General features: G+C 40.8%; 1 protein-coding gene across 3 annotated transcripts in view; it reads right to left on the bottom strand.

Moving 5' to 3' along the window:
- Positions 1–568: 568 nt before the first annotated feature.
- The window catches only part of arhgap24 (Rho GTPase activating protein 24), a 65,871-nt gene continuing 48,972 nt past the window's right edge, over positions 569–17,467 (bottom strand). For 2 of the 3 annotated variants that reach the window (XM_080510276.1, XM_080510278.1), the window contains 7 exons: positions 13,568–13,690; positions 8,927–9,134; positions 6,699–6,831; positions 5,656–5,729; positions 5,440–5,561; positions 3,403–4,579; positions 569–2,659 (listed from right to left, as the gene is read on the bottom strand). In XM_080510276.1, the coding sequence (XP_080366402.1) occupies positions 2,350–2,659; positions 3,403–4,579; positions 5,440–5,561; positions 5,656–5,729; positions 6,699–6,831; positions 8,927–9,134; positions 13,568–13,690 (2,147 nt within the window). In that variant the 3' untranslated portion in view covers positions 569–2,349. The remainder of the gene's footprint in view (positions 2,660–3,402; positions 4,580–5,439; positions 5,562–5,655; positions 5,730–6,698; positions 6,832–8,926; positions 9,135–13,567; positions 13,691–17,467) is intronic. The other variant, XM_080510277.1, reaches the window with a different exon arrangement.

The following is a 17,467-nucleotide window of genomic DNA, read 5'->3' as shown; positions in this document are numbered from 1 at the left end:
GAATATTGTCATCGGTGGAGTCAAAGGAATTATCAGATCTACAGAAAGGTACAGAAAAATCTCTGCAGATTTAAAGGTCCGAATTAGTACATTGGTGTCATGAAAGAAGTGTGGAGCCATTCATAAACTTCCCGACATTCAACCAAGCTTTTTGCCTTGGTAAGTGGACAAGAGAGCAACTGACGGAGGTCCAATGATGGGAGAACTTCAGAACTTCAGAAGATCAAGTATCCAGGCAGCACAAATCTTCCCTCCACGTAGAACAAACCAACACCATTCCATAGTAAAAAGCATTATAGCTTGCTCAGTTTTCCAGAAGTCACAAGAAAGACTCTCAAATCACAACAAAATTAAACATTAAATTTATCATTATCAATAATTTTGTGAAAATGTTTTTAGGATAATAAACAAAATCAATCTGTTGTAAAGTGAGTCTGTAATGTAAAACATGAAGTGTAACATGAAAAGGATATGTAGACGTACTTGGTCTGCTATTAAGTTAGGAATTACTGCATTGTTGTTTGCTTTAATTGACAATATACAATGAAAATAGTTCTCAGTTATAACACTATTTCAGGGAGTGCATTCAGCTGCACTCAAGACAAAACAAACAACACAGAAGTAGATTCACATGAAAATGCATCTTTATTAATATTAAGTCTTTTTTTTTTAAGTTTCTTTATGTATCAAGTATCATGTCATGAAAATATTCCACTATCTCACTCCTCTCCACCTTGTCTTCTGTCCGTAATCTGCTCTTTTGTTTGGAATTCATAGAACAAGGTGACATTGTCAGTTTGGCTTAAGCCCATTATTTCCTGGTAAAGGGTGCAAAATGAGAAGCACAGGTCTACCGCCCTCTGTCCGACCCCCCCCTCCTTCAGTTGTTCAGGCACCTCCCCCCCGGAGAACATTCCAGATGTCCTGCAATGACCGGCAGCAGCTTCAATTGGGACCTGATCTCCTGAGGAGAGTTCACCAGCAGCAGGCCTGTGCACACGCAAGCTGGGTTTGAATCGAGTTCAGCTCTCATTTAAGATGTGCGTACCCATCAGCAAACCCACAATGAGTGTAGACATTTGGTTTAAGGCTGCATACATACACTTCATCACTTTACAGACATTCAGTAATTGGACTCTTGACACTTGAGGACTCATGCACTGTCATGCACACCTTATTTGCAGCCAAACCACGACGATCCAGTCCCCCTTCCTTCACAGTTACGAACCACCAACAGCTCTTCCTAAGTATTTTCTTGTTCCGCAGCTCGTTTTTTTTTTGTGTCGAGTTTGACTGAAACTTGTTTGTATTCTTTTTAAATTTCAGACATCTATTACTCTTTATCAGGGAATTACACCAATGACCCATTGTGCAAGTCTTTCATCACAAGCTGCAAAACATTCTTCAATTTCTATCAACTCATTACGTGCCATATCCGTCTAAAATATCAGTCAATCCACAGTGCAGACTAACGAGTAGTGTCTACGATTATCTATAAAATATTTACAGTACAGGCTCTTTTTGGTCATGAGTAAATGTAACAGCACAGAAGCACAGGCACATGTACAGCATACTCTCCAATGTCAATGGTACACACACTGACTGACAGGACATTCGGTACCAAACTTGCAGGGACTAAACAAACATGTAAGTGCAAGGAAAAAAAAAAAATCTTAATATAAAATAATCACACAATGATAACTTTGCTTAAATATCAGATAAGTATTATTCTCAATTCTCTTTTTACAAAGATACAGCTGTGTTTTTTTCTGCATTGTTTCCCTCTATGTACATGAGCAGATACAAGATCACATTGAATACTAACAAGACAGAATTGTTTTTGGTTATAGATGGTAAAAGTTAATAAAAACATTGAGAAGTTTAACCTTGACTTTTCTGCATTTTCAGGTCCAAGGTTGGTAAGTCGATTATATTTTATTTTCTCTCTTTCATTCTGCCTTCTACCATCTTCACCTCGCCCTAATATAAGCATCAGTACCGTTTAATTTCAGACTGTTGTATACCATCCCTTTAGTCCACTTCCCAGTCAGATGTGTGAGCACCACAATAGTTTCAGAGTAGATTTAAGAGTGTCCATGAACTCTTTAAATAATGTTATTTACACATAATATCACTCTGGCATCACTCCAGGTGATGTCCACATTTTTACAGTTCGCTTACATCAGCCCTTCATCTCCTATTTCTTAAATTAAATCAGGCCGTTAACCTTCGCAGTGTATTTCTCAAAGTTGCCTACTTGTAAGCAGCCGAATCGTGTCTGAAGTCACTGTAATGTTCACGGCCTAAAAATCAACTGCTTCCCGTCTCTGCTGGCACATCAGCCTTCCTTCACTGTATCCAGATGGTGTTGTTGCGGTCTGGTCGGCCGGGGTCGCCGGCCGCGTTGCTGCCAGTTGCAGTGAGGTCACTAAAAGTGGAGAAAAACTGTTCCATCTCTTTCTGGAGCATCTGGTTTCGCCGCTCGGCATCCTCCTTGGCACGCTCAGCGTTGCGCAGCTTGATTTCCGCCATGGTGTACTTCTTCCTCTCCTGGTCCAGCTCCTCGTGGAGGCTCACCATCTCGGACTCCAGCTCCAGGTTACGCTGCTCCAAGCTGCGAAGGAGGTTCACACAGGGTGAGGGTAGGGGACAGTGAAACCTGTGTGATGATGGCTGAAGTGAGAGCAGAAAACAAGATAGTACTATCTAAATTTTAACATTCTAATTAAAGACCACAAGTGTGTCTTCAAACATCGCAGCACACTTGCAACGAACTGCACCAAGACGCTTGAGTAACCAAATAAACGTGTAACACTGATACATATGCTTTTAAATTTGCTTGATGAATTTGCGTCAGAGGTTAGATAGCTCATCAGTTATTCCGGTTCTGTCCACGAGAGAAGCAAACAGAACACCTGCACTGACAAATGATTGTGATTTTGAAAGAAAGTGTTAGACAATACATTGGTGAACATACTGTATCAACAGAAATGAGAATTAAAATGGAAAAGTATGGTTTTAATGTACAAAGTATGCTGATAGTAGCATTTCATTTCAATTCCATCTTCTATCTCTAAAGCTACATAATGCTTGTTAAAAGATACTTTTTGTATTTGTTTTACAATTGTTAGCTTAAAAAAATGTTCTGAGCTCATGTCCGTCTGCCAGACAAAATAGATCTTACGGAAATATTCATCATATGCAGTTTTTCCTTCAAGACTGTACTTAGAAAGTGACTGCACTCAGAAAAATAGCTAATCACTACAAATTAAATTATATTGACATCTCGTGAAGTGCCAGCTGGAGAAACAGATCACGCATTCACAAAATAATAAAGAACAAGTACAGTGGTTCACATCCATCAGCTATAGAAAATCACGATTTGTACATGTGTGGTCCTACCTTTTTATCCTGGCCTCGTACTCGGTCTTCTGCTTGTGCATCTCTTGTTTAAGACTGGCCACTAGACTGTGCAGGGCACTGTGGCTGCCAGGTCCATTACCAACAGAGTAACCCTCGCTGTTGTCACTACTGCTGGTGCCCCGACTGCTCCTCCCTGCTCCGTCAACACTCGTCGCTTGTCTGTTGCCGTTCCGGCCCTCTCCATCTCCTCCTCCACCGGACCGGGGAGGCTCATTGTCCTGCGCCGCGCCGTCCAAGTCTTCAAAATGGCCTCCAAAGAAGTCCTGCTCAGGGCAGGTGGTGGTGGAGGAGCGGCAGGATGTGGAGTTGTCAGGGAGGGAGATTTCACAAGAGGAGGTGGACCAGGTGGCGCTATCCACACTCTGTTTGTCCTCGCAGCTGGTGTTCAGACACGTGTTGTGGATCTGGTTCTGTTGCAGGTTGTGGTGGTTTAACTGGACGTTATCGTACGTGGAAAGACGATTCTGATTGGTTGTTTGATCCCCGTCGCGTGTTTTGTTAGTCTCTCGTAACATGACGCTGCTGTTAGGCACCCATAGACCGTTGCGACTGTTCAGACTCCCCGTGACCACGTCGTTTCCTGAAATGCCCATTCGCATTCCTGCAGTCCCGCTCCCCCCTGTGCCGTTTCCACTCGTCACACCGCTGGTGCCCATTTTTGTGCCCGAGCCTTTGAGTGTGCCACTGCGACGTACAGGTAAACTTCCCCCTCCAGTTAGAGACTGGCTCTTTTCTATGCTGGGATCAGAGGATGGAGACGAGCTGAAGGAGCCGTTCGTAACAATCCCGCTGCCTTTACTGAAGGCGGGGTTCTTTTTCACCATCAGCGGTGGACTGCGTGCAATGTCAAACCGTCCGATGACACCGTTGCGTGGGCTTGCCGATCTCGGAGAGCCGCCATTGTCCACGTGCTGGCGGTGAGAGGGCGATTCGGGGGCTTCCCAGACGCACTGACGCACCACCTGGGTGTTGTTGTTCTCGGCATTCTGTGACACTGTAGTGATGCCAGAGGTAGTTGTGGTGGCTTGTCGCCGGGGCAGTTCGATGTTGTTGTTGTTGACGAGTTCAATGGCCGTGGGGCTGTCTTCTTCTTGAGGGAAAAGCACATCATGGCGACCAATCAGAACAGCCATGAGCTGCTGGACCAAAACCGTACCTGAAAACAAGAAACTGCATCATTATTCTTTCTCTTCCATTAATATTCCTTTCAGATTAAAAATACTCAATAAGAGATGGAGCTCGAGGCCAATAGTCTGCACAGTGCACTAACCCTTCTGAGTAGCATTATTATTTCACACTGATCAACCAAAAAGTTATTAGTGGTGTAGCAAATAATATTCATTTCATCAGCTTCTATTAGTCAAGAGGTGTACAAACTATGGCCTGTGGTTCATTCGTAATTTCACTAAAGCAAATTCTAAAACTGCAATAGAATATGTACCAGATATGTATATGCAACTTGCACTTGACTGCATTAATGTAGAACATTAAGTGAAGTTACTGCTTTTAATAAGGTAGCTGTTTAAAAACACAAAGCTGAAATTGCTGGGTGCTGTCGTGATCATAAATAATATAATCAATGAAAGTTATTGTAGCAGAAAAATGTATGCTACACCACGCTATACATTCTTATGCATGTAGCCTACACATCAGAAAACCACCAGTCGAATGGTGTCAGCAGGTTGCTACAGTATATGGGGGATCTTTATAATATCAGGCAGGTGGTCATATCCAGGTGAAGTAAATTGTTTTAAATGATGGGCAAAATTCATTTCATGCAGCAAAGCAACAGAGTGTTGCAGTGTTGAGATTAACAGGAAACTTGTTCTTATTATGTTTGAAAATCGAGTTTTGTATTTGACAGAAATTAAAATAAATGACGCCAAGAAGCCTGTTCATTTTAGAGGTGCTGCACTAAAGCATTATGTATTTCTCAGCAAATGATTTCCTATATAAAAAAAAAAACCAAATTAATTATACATACTGGAGTCCTAAGTGATGCTCTTGAACACTGACCTTCCATAATTGCCACTGGATCCTCAATTTTTGGCCTTAAAATGTTTGGCCCAAAGACTGTGGCCAAGTTCTGGACACTCATCTTGTTCACTCCTGAATATGATTGGACTTCATCGAGAAATCTGAAAAAACAAAAAACAAAAGCAAGAGTTTTGATTGTTTCATCATAATTGTGACTCATAATGTAAAGACTTTTAATCTTTAGTCTTGTCGTACCTGCAGATGTATTTGAGGAGGTTGTAGTTTACTGGAGGTAGACTGTCCACAAGCCTTTTCAGCTCCTTAATACCCTGCAAAAGGAGGTAACCTTTGGTAATTCAATGTAAATATAAGATCATAATTCAAGTTATATGACAATTATATTCACTCATTCAGAAAAATTATGCAATGGCCCTGACCAACCCTGATAGAAATTATTCGTGAGAGGAATGCTATGCTGTATGCTTTTAATGTCTTTAACCGTTTCCAAATAAATCACAAAAAACTATGAAGAAATGTGCCATACAAAGCGGATGGGAGAGGCACACTTCTTTCGGCTTCGTCAACGTTACAGTTCGCTTTCTTTCTTTCTTTGGGAGCGGTGGGAACGAACGTATAAAGATAGAACCAGCAGATGGCGGTAATGCAACATTCATGGTGCTTAACTGCAGTTAAACCCAAAAGAAGAAGCATTAGCATTCAGCTTCAGCAGTCACACTATCATGTTATTATTATTATTATTATTATTATTATTATTATTGTTATTAGTATGACTTCTTTAACACCACACTATATCTCATGCAAAAAAAAAAAGGCTGGAGGGGTGCCACTAACAGCACTTTGTTACTTCCGGCAGTTTTGGCAGGGGGGAATCGCGACCACGAAAGAATCTTTCATCCTTGGGAGCTGGTATAAAAACTTTGCGGATACAGTGGATTCGCACACCAGTGTTGTATAAACGGAAACCCCACAAGTGAAGAAAGTTTTGTGAATACACTCGTATTCATTGTTGTGTAAATGGGACCTTAGTATCTTCAACTAGTTGCAAGTTGTAGCAGCCCAGTGAGAGCGCGGCTTAAGAACGACCCCCTGCTTCTGACCGAGCCTTACGGTGGGACAGAAATCCTATTTAGATGTTAGACGTCAAGACAGGCACAGCTAACTCATTGTGAGAGGAACAGCAGAGCAGAGTATAGGTGAGTGGGAGGCAAGAAACTGGATTTAAGACAATTTTAAGGTAGATATATTCACAAAGGAAGTCATCACGTCTTATTTCTTACCATTTCGTCATCTTTGCTGAGGAGTTTCGCGCAGGCCAGAAACTCATCATACTTCTGGAAGGGGATGACGGGCTCCGGCAGCTCTCTGAGATACAGCTTCAGTAGAGAAGCGACTGTGTGCACATCCGTGTTACTGCAAAGAAAGACAAAACACCAATAGAAATAGGACAAGATTGAAGTCATAATTTATTTAAGGTGCACGGCTTGGAGGCAAACACCTATCAACATGAGGCCTCCTGCAGCAGCAGAAAATGAATGAGAAGAGATAATGCATCAAACGCCACAAGTGATTTAAAACAGCAAAGCAATCACCATTTCAGAGAAAAATGCTGAACTTTTGTTTGGATCTTTAATCAGCATGGCGGAGATCATTAAAGAAGTGCATGCTGTGGCGATAAAACACGACAAAGTGAGAGAACGGGACAAAAGCAACAGCAAGGTAAATAGATGAAAAACAAAAGGGAACAGCACAAACACTGGGGCAGCTTAGACGATTTGCCAAAAGGCAAGAGGATTTCCACTGTAGGCTTTGAGGCAAGTAATGAGCCAACAAGGGGGCAGGTGGCGACGCACGCAGGGGGTTACGGAGGCTAATGAGAGAATGAGTGAAGTACCGAGGGATGGCTAGGAAGAAAGGTCAGCCACAGCTAGAAACAGAACAGGCTGTAAAGTAGAAATAGTAAGGTAGAGATGCGCCAATGAGCAGCTGATGTAAGGGCGTGATTGTGCATCCCATGTTTCTAGGAAAAGGCGTGATGTTGATATACAACCTGGACCCTGAGAGTCCCCTCGGGGTTTATTTATAGTGGTGTGATTACATGGTGGAAACGAAGGGTGTCGTGTAAGAAAGAGGAAGAAGACAGAGGTGGGTGGACGGGTGGTGTATCCCATCACTCATGTTTATTGGTTCAGCTCAGTGATGAATGAAAGCTGTCACATTAAAAAACAGTGCCTAGTCTCTGGGCACAGTCGTCTTCAGGTTATAAGACGGTAGCCTTGGATTGGTCACCAGATGGTTTTAAAACACACCCATTAAATTCTGGTAAACTTTGACATACTCATGTGTCCTTCATAGAGGTGCATCACTATATTTATTTATTTTTATTTTCACTATATTTATAAAAGCATGAAAAGATTCATTATTCTCTTAACATTTACAACATTTGATACAAAAAACCAAATAATTTAAGCCTCTTTTGTTCTATTCTTTTATAATTTTGTCTCATGAATATAAATATAAATATCACTCCAAACAATTTTACATTTAATTAAAAATGATTTTCTTTCATACTACCCTAACTGTGAATCAAAATTGTTACAATAGCAATGACATAGATGATTACATTTTTTTACTTTATATGTCATGTGTTAAAATAACCAACAAAACAATTTCATTTCTCAATGATTTAAAATTTTTTTTGGTGCATTTATCCTTTTCGCAGCATGTTCTTTGACAGTATCTCTGACTTTGAATTAATTCTTCATATTTTAGTGTGCACATCTGCTTCAAAGTCATGGATGCTAAAAAAGATGAACTACACACAAAAAGTAAGAATTTCAGTTCTTTATAGATTTTCCCCTTACGTCAATGGAATTAAACCTAGTATTACTGACAAGATTGTCCGTTTCCTTTTCAGAACAAGTTTGAATTGCCAGGAGCATGTATTTGTGGGATGAGCAGCAAAACTCTGGATGTTAAAGCTCAAACCATGTGTCAAAACTAATGGCATGGAAAAACTTTTTGGGAAGATTTTAATTAGCACAACCTCTGCTCATCCCACAAATGCATGCTCCTTATAATTGCACCACCTTCTTAAGGGGAAATAAACAATGGTTTTAGATGAATTGCAAAAAAGCAACTCAAAAATACACAATTCCTACATATGTAGCAAGACTGAAAGTCATTGTCTTTCTCTGAGAAACTCATATTTGTGTTTCTAAAAAACTTGGGACACACATAAATGATTTTCTTCTACATGTTTCAAATGTCACAAAAGCCTGTGGAGAAAAAAGAATGTTTAACAATATTTTTCCATGTTTCAAAGCGATCCAGGATTAAAGAGAAAGTCTATTCAACTAAACACAAGTGCTCACTCACTTGTGTTTTGTGAAGCAGGATTTACAACTGGAGCACCCTGTGTAGCTTCAGAGGATCCCAACATATCAGCTACACATTAAAATGCACCCGGGAAATTCAACCAGCCAGCATGTCCGCATTTTTTCCTCACCAATCAAAAGAGGGTTTCTCTCCACAGTCAAAGGCATCCTGCAGCTCTTTGACCAGGTTTGCCTGTCCGGGCAGCCTGAATAGACCCTCTTCTCGAAGGCCCCACTGTCGAATGAAATCCACACACTGCTCCACCAGCATAGGGGCGAGCTTGTTCCCAAACCGGCGTTCATAGCGCACCGTCTCCTCCAGCTTCTGACCAAAGATCCCTGGAAGACATAATAAAAACACATCAGCCTTAGGTGATTTAGGTTTGATCTAATATTTGAATATGCATTCATCGTTTCAGATACAAAGAAGTTTTAATTCTCTCCTTCTCTTGACTTTTTTCTCTGAAGAGAACTACTTTTTAAAAGAATTGCCAAAAACATTGGGATCGCATCTACGGCTCAAGAAACATCAGAGAGAGCAGTGAAATCAATTGAAAAAGACCCACGATAGGGTTGTCCAGACGGTTCAAGCAAAAACAAAGGGATCAAATCTCTTTTACTTCCTGCTGAGCACCACTCGTCTTTTGTCTGAGGCACTCGCTATTGAAAAAAAATTAAATAAATAAAAAGGGGCCAATTTCCATTTGCAGCCATCTCATGTGGACGCAACACTAAAGGGGATTAAGGCAGCCTTCCTGAGAGATTTGGATCTGCATACTTTTCCGGTTTCCAGATACAGACAGAGGCTACTCACACACATCCAAACAAGTGGTACGACAAGGTACTGTATGCGTACCAAACCTTATTCAGAGCACCGGAGTCCTCGTGTTGTTGACAGCAGCAAAGAGCAGGCGAATGCGAACAGAAAAATAAGTATTTTCCTGTGTGTTCAGGCAACTAATCAAAATGATATCTATGCTTAATAATGTCTCTTACAAGCCGTAAACAGACACAGTGATGGAGTTTTACTGATAATATCACGGTATGTGTGCAAACTCACCTCTTTTCAAAATGACACAACTTGTAAGTTTCTTGAAAAAGTGCTTATTGTTAAATTTGTGATATGACAGCACACCGGAGTTGCACAATTTAAAGGGCCAGGACACTAACATTTTCCAGAAAACAAATACAGCTATCACAGAAAACTATAAAAAAAAATGTATGTGATCTGAATGATGCATCAGTTTGAATGCTGATCAGGTCGAACCGTTTTCATCTCCGTCCATCACAGAAGGGTCTCTCTTCAAAACAGTGTTGCTTAAAAAGGAGCTGCTCAGAAGCCCGGAGTCACAAAAATAGACATTCCTACTTCAATAAAACAAAGACAAAACAGTAAACAGTCACAAATTTCCATAAAGTACTTGAAGCTGTGCGTCCATTTTCCAGTCTTCTGTCAAAGAGAAATATCGCTCCATCGAACACCGGCATAGTAACCAATGAAAACATTCACATGTATTGGAAAGCGCATTAGAGGAGAAATGAGGAAAGAGTGCCTGGATGAAAAAGGAGGTCAGTCCTTCAGACGTTCTGGTCATGAGTCTGGGAATACTTTCCTGGGTCACATGTAACACATGTGCGTGGAGCTGCTTAAGTCGAGTGTGTGATTGTGTTTATATGCATGTTGGCTGTTCCTGCTGGGACGGGCCCCACTGCAACTACAAGACTTCATGGGAGGACATCTACACACTGCAACTATCACTGTCAGGCTGTGTCAGCTACATGGACCTGCTGCTACTCAAGTGCACACACAGAGACAGCGTTAGAGACAGAGAGACAGAGTGACAGAGAGAGAGAGAGAGAGAGAGAGAGGCAGTCTAGACACAACACAGCCTAATTTTTCCTACTATGGGATTCCCATTTCCTCCAGCTACTCTTTCTATTCTTTTTCTGTGACTGCAGATGGATTGAATGGCTTTAGCACATTGTTCACATATTGTCTTATTACTTTATAGTCTCTTTTCATAACCAGCGACTATAATAAAAAGCAATCTTGCCTTTTCATGTGCTTTGTACATCAAAGAATGATTGTTGTTCACAATTCTTTTTTTTTTTTTTTAACTTTAAGAGGATCTTCATCTCCATCACAGCTTAAGCTACATTGTATTTCCCCATTTCTAACTCCACACATGCATTGTCTCACTACAAGAAGTGATGTCTCGTTGAATGTTGTACTGGTTTGTGCATAATAAGATTTTGTTAATGGTTGTGGATATCCACAGGCAATAAAAAAAAAACTTTTAACATTTAAGTGTGATACTTTTAATCCTAAAAATCTGTCTTGTCTCCATATTTAGTCTGCAACTGTCATACAATTTATAATAGTAATTTGGCCCAAAAGCTTGTGTTATCATTATTTGTCTGAAGTGCACTGAAAACAAAATGTTTTTCAAATGTGTCTTTTAATGAAATAGACAGCCAGATTTGTTCCTGCTGTCGCATCTTGCTATAGACTTTAATACACATATTAATAAAATCTTTAAAAACATTTTTTTTCAGGTTTGAACTGTTCATGAAGACCTTATCACGACCATTCTATATTGAAATGCATGTGTTCTAAAAGATATCTCATTAGAAAAGGATTCGACCAGAATGACCATTACAGAAATTTAAAGGCCGTCACAAGTGAAAACGCTCATATTAAAAGTCCCTATATGTATCATATGCATGTGTTACGCCTGTCTGGTAAACAAATATAAATATATTTTTCAGCAATTTTCAGGTAAAGAAAGTAGCCAGACAGACCCCAGACATAGTTGCTATTCAGCTCAACGACTCTAAAAGACACAGCTGTGCCAAACTGCATCTCAATTTGTAGCTCAAATGGAGAATTGGAATTCTGCTCAGAAAGCAGCATATAAATTGCAGATAATGACTGATGTAGAGATCTGATGTATCGCTGCCATCCCACACCTGGTTCAATTAAAACAAACTTCTCTAAGCTTTCACTTCAGATTTGATTGTAAGCGGTTTAGTCGAGGACATGTGAGACGCATTGTATTCCACGAATAGAACACGGGTGAATCACATAAACACAACTTGTATTCCTGTATTTCATTGAAATGTCAATACTATAACTGTATGTTAGTTGCCTGAAGCAGTTGTAGCACGTGTTTAAAAAAAAACCCCAAAAAACAACCCAAAGAAACCTGTTCTTAAACTGAGATGCGAGAGCTTTTATCACCACCGCAAGTCATGAATCATCACACAGAAAATTTATTAAATCAGCACAGCAGTCTGGAAAATCTCACATTTAGACAACGTAGCAAATTATTGTGAAATGCTGCTCTAGAGCAGTGCAATATGGAGCATGCTTTACATTGATTAAAAGTTTGTTTTTGTTTGTTTTTTTTATATCCTACATCCCATTGATCCAACAGCAACAATAGTCACATACTTTCCCAAACCACAAATGAGCAGCAGGTAATTACCATGGAATAAATCTCCAAAGATCCAGATGGAGAAGCCACAGCTGCACATCCCTCAAAAGGTCTGACGTCACACTCTCACTTCTGTCCAACTGATTGTTGTGGCTGGATTGTAATCATTGCAACATCACAGCAAGAGTTCATCAGCAAGCAGAACCTTTCTGGGGTCTTCGTTTTGGGAGCTGCCTCCTGGTCTGTTCACCCCTTGAACTGAAAATCTCCACCTCACTTTCAAAGTACTGATCGACCAATCAGGGTTCGGATAGTTTGTGCTGCGAAATGTGAAAGGCTGGAAAATGTGTGTGCCTGTGTGTGTGAGAGAGACAGAGACAGAGAGAGAGAAAGAGAGAGAGAGAGAGAGAGAGAGAGAGAGAGACAGAGAGAGAGAGAGAGAGAGAGAGAGAGAGAGAGACCCCGGGTCTACATCAACAGGGAGCCACCTTTCCTGTGGCATCTTTGACAAATGGCTCGTCCTTTTGAAGAGCAGTCAACTGCAATAGACATCAAACTCCCGGCACTGAAAACAGAGGGGCCGGCTCGGCCTCATCTATTCAGCGTGGCACCGAGAGCCGCTCCCACTGCTGCGCTTGTGCCCTGCTTGTAGGCAATGTAGGCCAAAGTCTACCACAACAGTCGATAACAAACCACAGCAGCGCAGCGGGAGACTCGGTAATCGTCACACTAATTCCACCAAAGTCAGGAAAGGCTTCACAAGAACAATTACAGCAACGTGCACTTCGGAAAGTAATCACGGTTTATTTAATTATCAGCGCATGGGCATTTTTTCTAGTTAATTTGCCACATTATTGAGACAGCTATTTGAATTTGCTTGCTAACATAATGGTGCGATGTAGACAGTATTTAAATACAAATCTTTATTAAGAACTAAGACGAGTTTGATTCTAATTTTCACATGTACCAAAATGTAATGTTGGTGAAGTATTGAATTAAAGCTACATGAAAAGACAACCTGTTGTTTTGTTTAGGATTACATAAGAATATCACTGCATTACCATGTCAATGCGGATAAATTTAGCTTGCGTTTTACACTGGTTTCTTATCGAAAGTTTCACTTTGAACACAATCCAAGAAAACCATTTATGTTGTTCTTATTATTAAGGTTTGTTCTTTGTTCTTTCAACATTAAGTGTACGGCGCATTTTTGCCAAATCCTAAAGAAACTTATTTTACGTCTCATGAACCTGAAACGTCACAAGCAGAGCTCACTGAACGTATAAGTCAACAAGCTATTTGGCTAGTAAAAACAATGAATGTGTGCATGCTGACCTCCACCAAAAGGTGCCCAGATGACCCTCCGGATTGTTTTCACCCAATCCTCCATGTCATTCTGGGTGCTGGCCATAAGAAGGTAGGTCTCATGGTTGGCTGTCATCCGCTCTCGGTCTCCCCCTGCTCGAAGAGAAAGAGAGAAAAATACATGTAATTACTTGGTTGAAGTCACTTCTACTCCAGAAATTCAAAATGCATGGATATGCTAATGTTGTTTAATTTGCAGACAGAAGTGTCCTCAGGTGTTCATATAACAACTGTAATAAGTTCACACTGAAACATAATTAGGCTCTCAAGCTTTTTGGGATTCCCCCAAAAAAACAAGGAAAACCATCAAACTCTCACAGGAAATGAATATAGAATGAGCTGCAAATGTATGTGGAAGCAGTCTTTAGTTTCGAACTTTGACCTGTAAACTCACAGTAAAGTTCACACTTGAATACACAAAATCAAAGGCAGTATTCAACAAACACCTGGGAACAAGCACAAATCAGCCATAACATTATGATCACCTGTCTGATATTGTGTACATGGTCCATTTGGTCCCCCAAACTTCAAATTCATTCACTAATGAAAGGTACCATATTATGCAAAATTCACTTTATAATGGTTTCTAACAGTAATTTGTGTCCCCATAGCCTGTGTATGAAGCTTATCCCTCACTTGCTTGCTCCACCTTTTGGTGAATGAGTGCTCATACAGGCAAATCAGAGCTTTTCCCTTCATGATGTCAACTGGGGAATTAACCCCTCCCTCTGGTAGTGGATATTCCCTTTGATCCTCTCGTGGATAGATTCAATTCAATTCAACTTTATTTACACAGTACCACATGCAGCAAAATCATTTCCAGGTTGGCTTGGACACACACAAGTCATTAGCATTTAAAATTACAGGCACAGAAACAGCCTGTTCTCAGTAGAGCTCACGAGAGGGACTTTCAGACAGGCTGGAATTGAGGATTAAGTCTGGATTTTGGGGCAATACACTTTAAATACAATGTTGTTGGACCTTTGACATAAAATGTAAAATTGCTGAAAAAATTTATAATATGGGACCTTTAATATTTCCCTCCCACCAAGCAGCGCCATGGTAAAGATGCAATCAGTGCTAATCCCTTCACCCGTCAGTGGTCATAATGATATGGGCTATCAATATAGCACGACACATAAATTCTCTCTCTCTCTCTTTGGTTGTTTTTTTTTTTTTGCCTTTCAGGGAATCTGCATTGACAAAAACAAAATTGAGGTATCTTCTTTAGGAGGATTAAAACAAAATGTTCACCTCGAGTATGACAACTCCTCACCATGCGAGTGTGCAAACAGATTGACGTACTCACAACAGCAACAAAAAACAACCCACACACAAACCTCACTCACTTGGAGTAACGGCTGAAGAGAAAGATCCATATGGAGTAGAGTGGTATGTTCCATTAGAGGCAGGCAGGCAGGCTCTGTATCCTGACTCAACTTGTGGATAATGGCCAAGAGCACTCTGCTGTCATGTGATGCCGGACAGACTCGAGTGGAGGGTCTGGACCTCTTTCATATAACGAATCTGCCTGCAGCCGTCGCCATGGCAACAAAACCATTTCTATGCCTCCACTTCAGCTTTATCAAGACGATATGTTGAAACGATCAAACACCAACTTGTGGCACTTCACAGGGTTGAAACACACGGTGCGTTATTGGACTCGATGAGCTATTTAAAGACAAACGGGAGTGTCACGTCAATCTTTAAATTATTCATGATTCTGACCACCAGGGCTCCTGCTTCAATTGATTGTAACCCATGAGGGGGTTTGCATGTTGCATATGCAGACTATTTATAGACTCACAACATTGATTATATCTAGTCTTAATGAATAAAAACGGAGACAAAATGATATTTAAACAGCCTTTGAGCACAACGGACATTGTTTTCACACAGGCTGTTGAGGTGAATGTGCAATAGTACAATAGCGCAATAGTTAACCTTTTAACGTCTGCATATTAACTGTAAAAATACATTTGAAGGGATGCACTGATCAGTATGACAGTGATTGGATAATTGGGTGAGGACTGTGTGTTTCGGATGTTCACATGGGCGAGCAGTCAGAGAGCAGGACATTTGGCTATATCTGGAGCCCAACTTTGACAGTGAGATTGATGCTCCCTGTCAGTCTTGATGAGATCTCATTAACAGTCAGCAGATGCCAGTGCTTGACTTGCGTGACCTTCAGCGTATCCACATTGTTTGTACACTACAGCAGTCTTTTTCAGACGGCCCTGCATGTTTTGAATGTCTCCCTGGTTTTTAACATACCTGATTCAAACGAATGTCTTGTCATTACTCTGCGAACCCTTCATCAACCATTTAGCAGGGGGGATGAGTCACCTCGGGGTCTCACAGGAGCAGGGCCAGGGAACAGTGGCCAATAAGGAGCATAAAATTAAAAGTCCTTTCTGCTTCCTCCAGGCTGCAATCCTCCACAGCCTCAGCTCAAGGAGAACATATCAGCAGGGGGTGATTAAGTGTGTTTGTTTGTGAGAGCATGATGACGTGTGACTGTGTGTCTGCATAAATATAAGGTCACTTAAACCAGAAAGTTAATAATGAAGGTTTTTCTCAAGCAGACTATTTAACTGTTTGGTGGTGACAGCTTTTGTAATAAAAGGTTTTGATCATTTTCTGCGTAGAGAATACAGTTGGAGTAATACATTATTAGAACTAAATGGTTCAACTCTTGAGATTTTGAAAAAGGCATTTTCTTTCCATTCATCTTAATTTGTAGCAACACTATGCATAAATGTTATGTAAATATATACGTTTTGTTTGGAATTTTGTTTTGAATCAATTAAACTTTAATCTGCTTGTACATTTCTTAACATCTAGAACTACAATTGTGGCCTCCAATTGAGGGAGTATGCACTCATTACAGCTATTAATTGTTGCCATAACTTTGACACAAAATTGTAGTTCATCTACATTGATTTTACTGACACACTAATCTCAGTTCTAAAGCTTTGGTTTAATACAATAATTAATAGTTGTAATTAAATGAAAATACTGCAATCCTATGACCACCACTGAGGCATTGTGACGTCGCCCAGGGGAGACGCACTCCACACTTTGAAACATCCTGATCATGCATAAAGCAGTGATTACACAAAGTGATTAGAAAGAAGAGGTTCAACGCAAAAATCACAAAAAAGGTGCCAAGTTGCAAGTCACACTTCGTAAAATATAGAAAACAAAAAAAACTTTTTAATAGATTTTACAGCAGTATATCGGTATGCACGATCCAGCCAACCACTCATTAATACTCCTTACTGTGCCAGCAGTCACAGTGGAAGTGCTTGGCTGCAGCCTTAAATCCATCTCTTCCAATAAATACGCTGAAGTTTGGATCCATATGTGGAGCTCCGTCGAGGAACCACGTCCTTCATTTTAGTGGCAGTGCGGGGTCCTCCGCTCCTAATCCAGTGATTAGTCCCAGTCCACTATCGATTATCCCCATGGCTCTCATTAATTACCCTTCACATGGGGGGGGGGGGCATACATCCACCCTGTCACGCCCCCGTCTTTAACTTTGACACCAGGCTGCGTTTGTGTTCACGCGTAATGAAACAATCTCCCTTCTATCCGCGCATTTTACGCGCAAAACAAACACAAAAGAGCTTCAGCTCACGTCTCAACTTCAGGAATTAAACCGCCGGGTTGTCTTTTCTTCTCTTTGTTTTACGTTTCCGAGGAAACCTGCGACAATCCAGACTTTCAGAGACGCTTTTTTGTCAACAAAGCAACAAATAAAGAAGCGATGCGCGCCGCGCACTGACCGGTAAAGCAGCGGCTCACTTGTGCTCGCACATGGAAGTCCGTCTGTCCGTCCTCAGCTCCGTCTCTCCAAAACACCTCAAG

Source organism: Blennius ocellaris (genome assembly GCF_963422515.1).
Source record: "Blennius ocellaris genome assembly, chromosome: 15".
Taxonomy (NCBI): domain Eukaryota; kingdom Metazoa; phylum Chordata; class Actinopteri; order Blenniiformes; family Blenniidae; genus Blennius; species Blennius ocellaris.
This window is presented reverse-complemented; position numbering and strand designations above follow the sequence as displayed.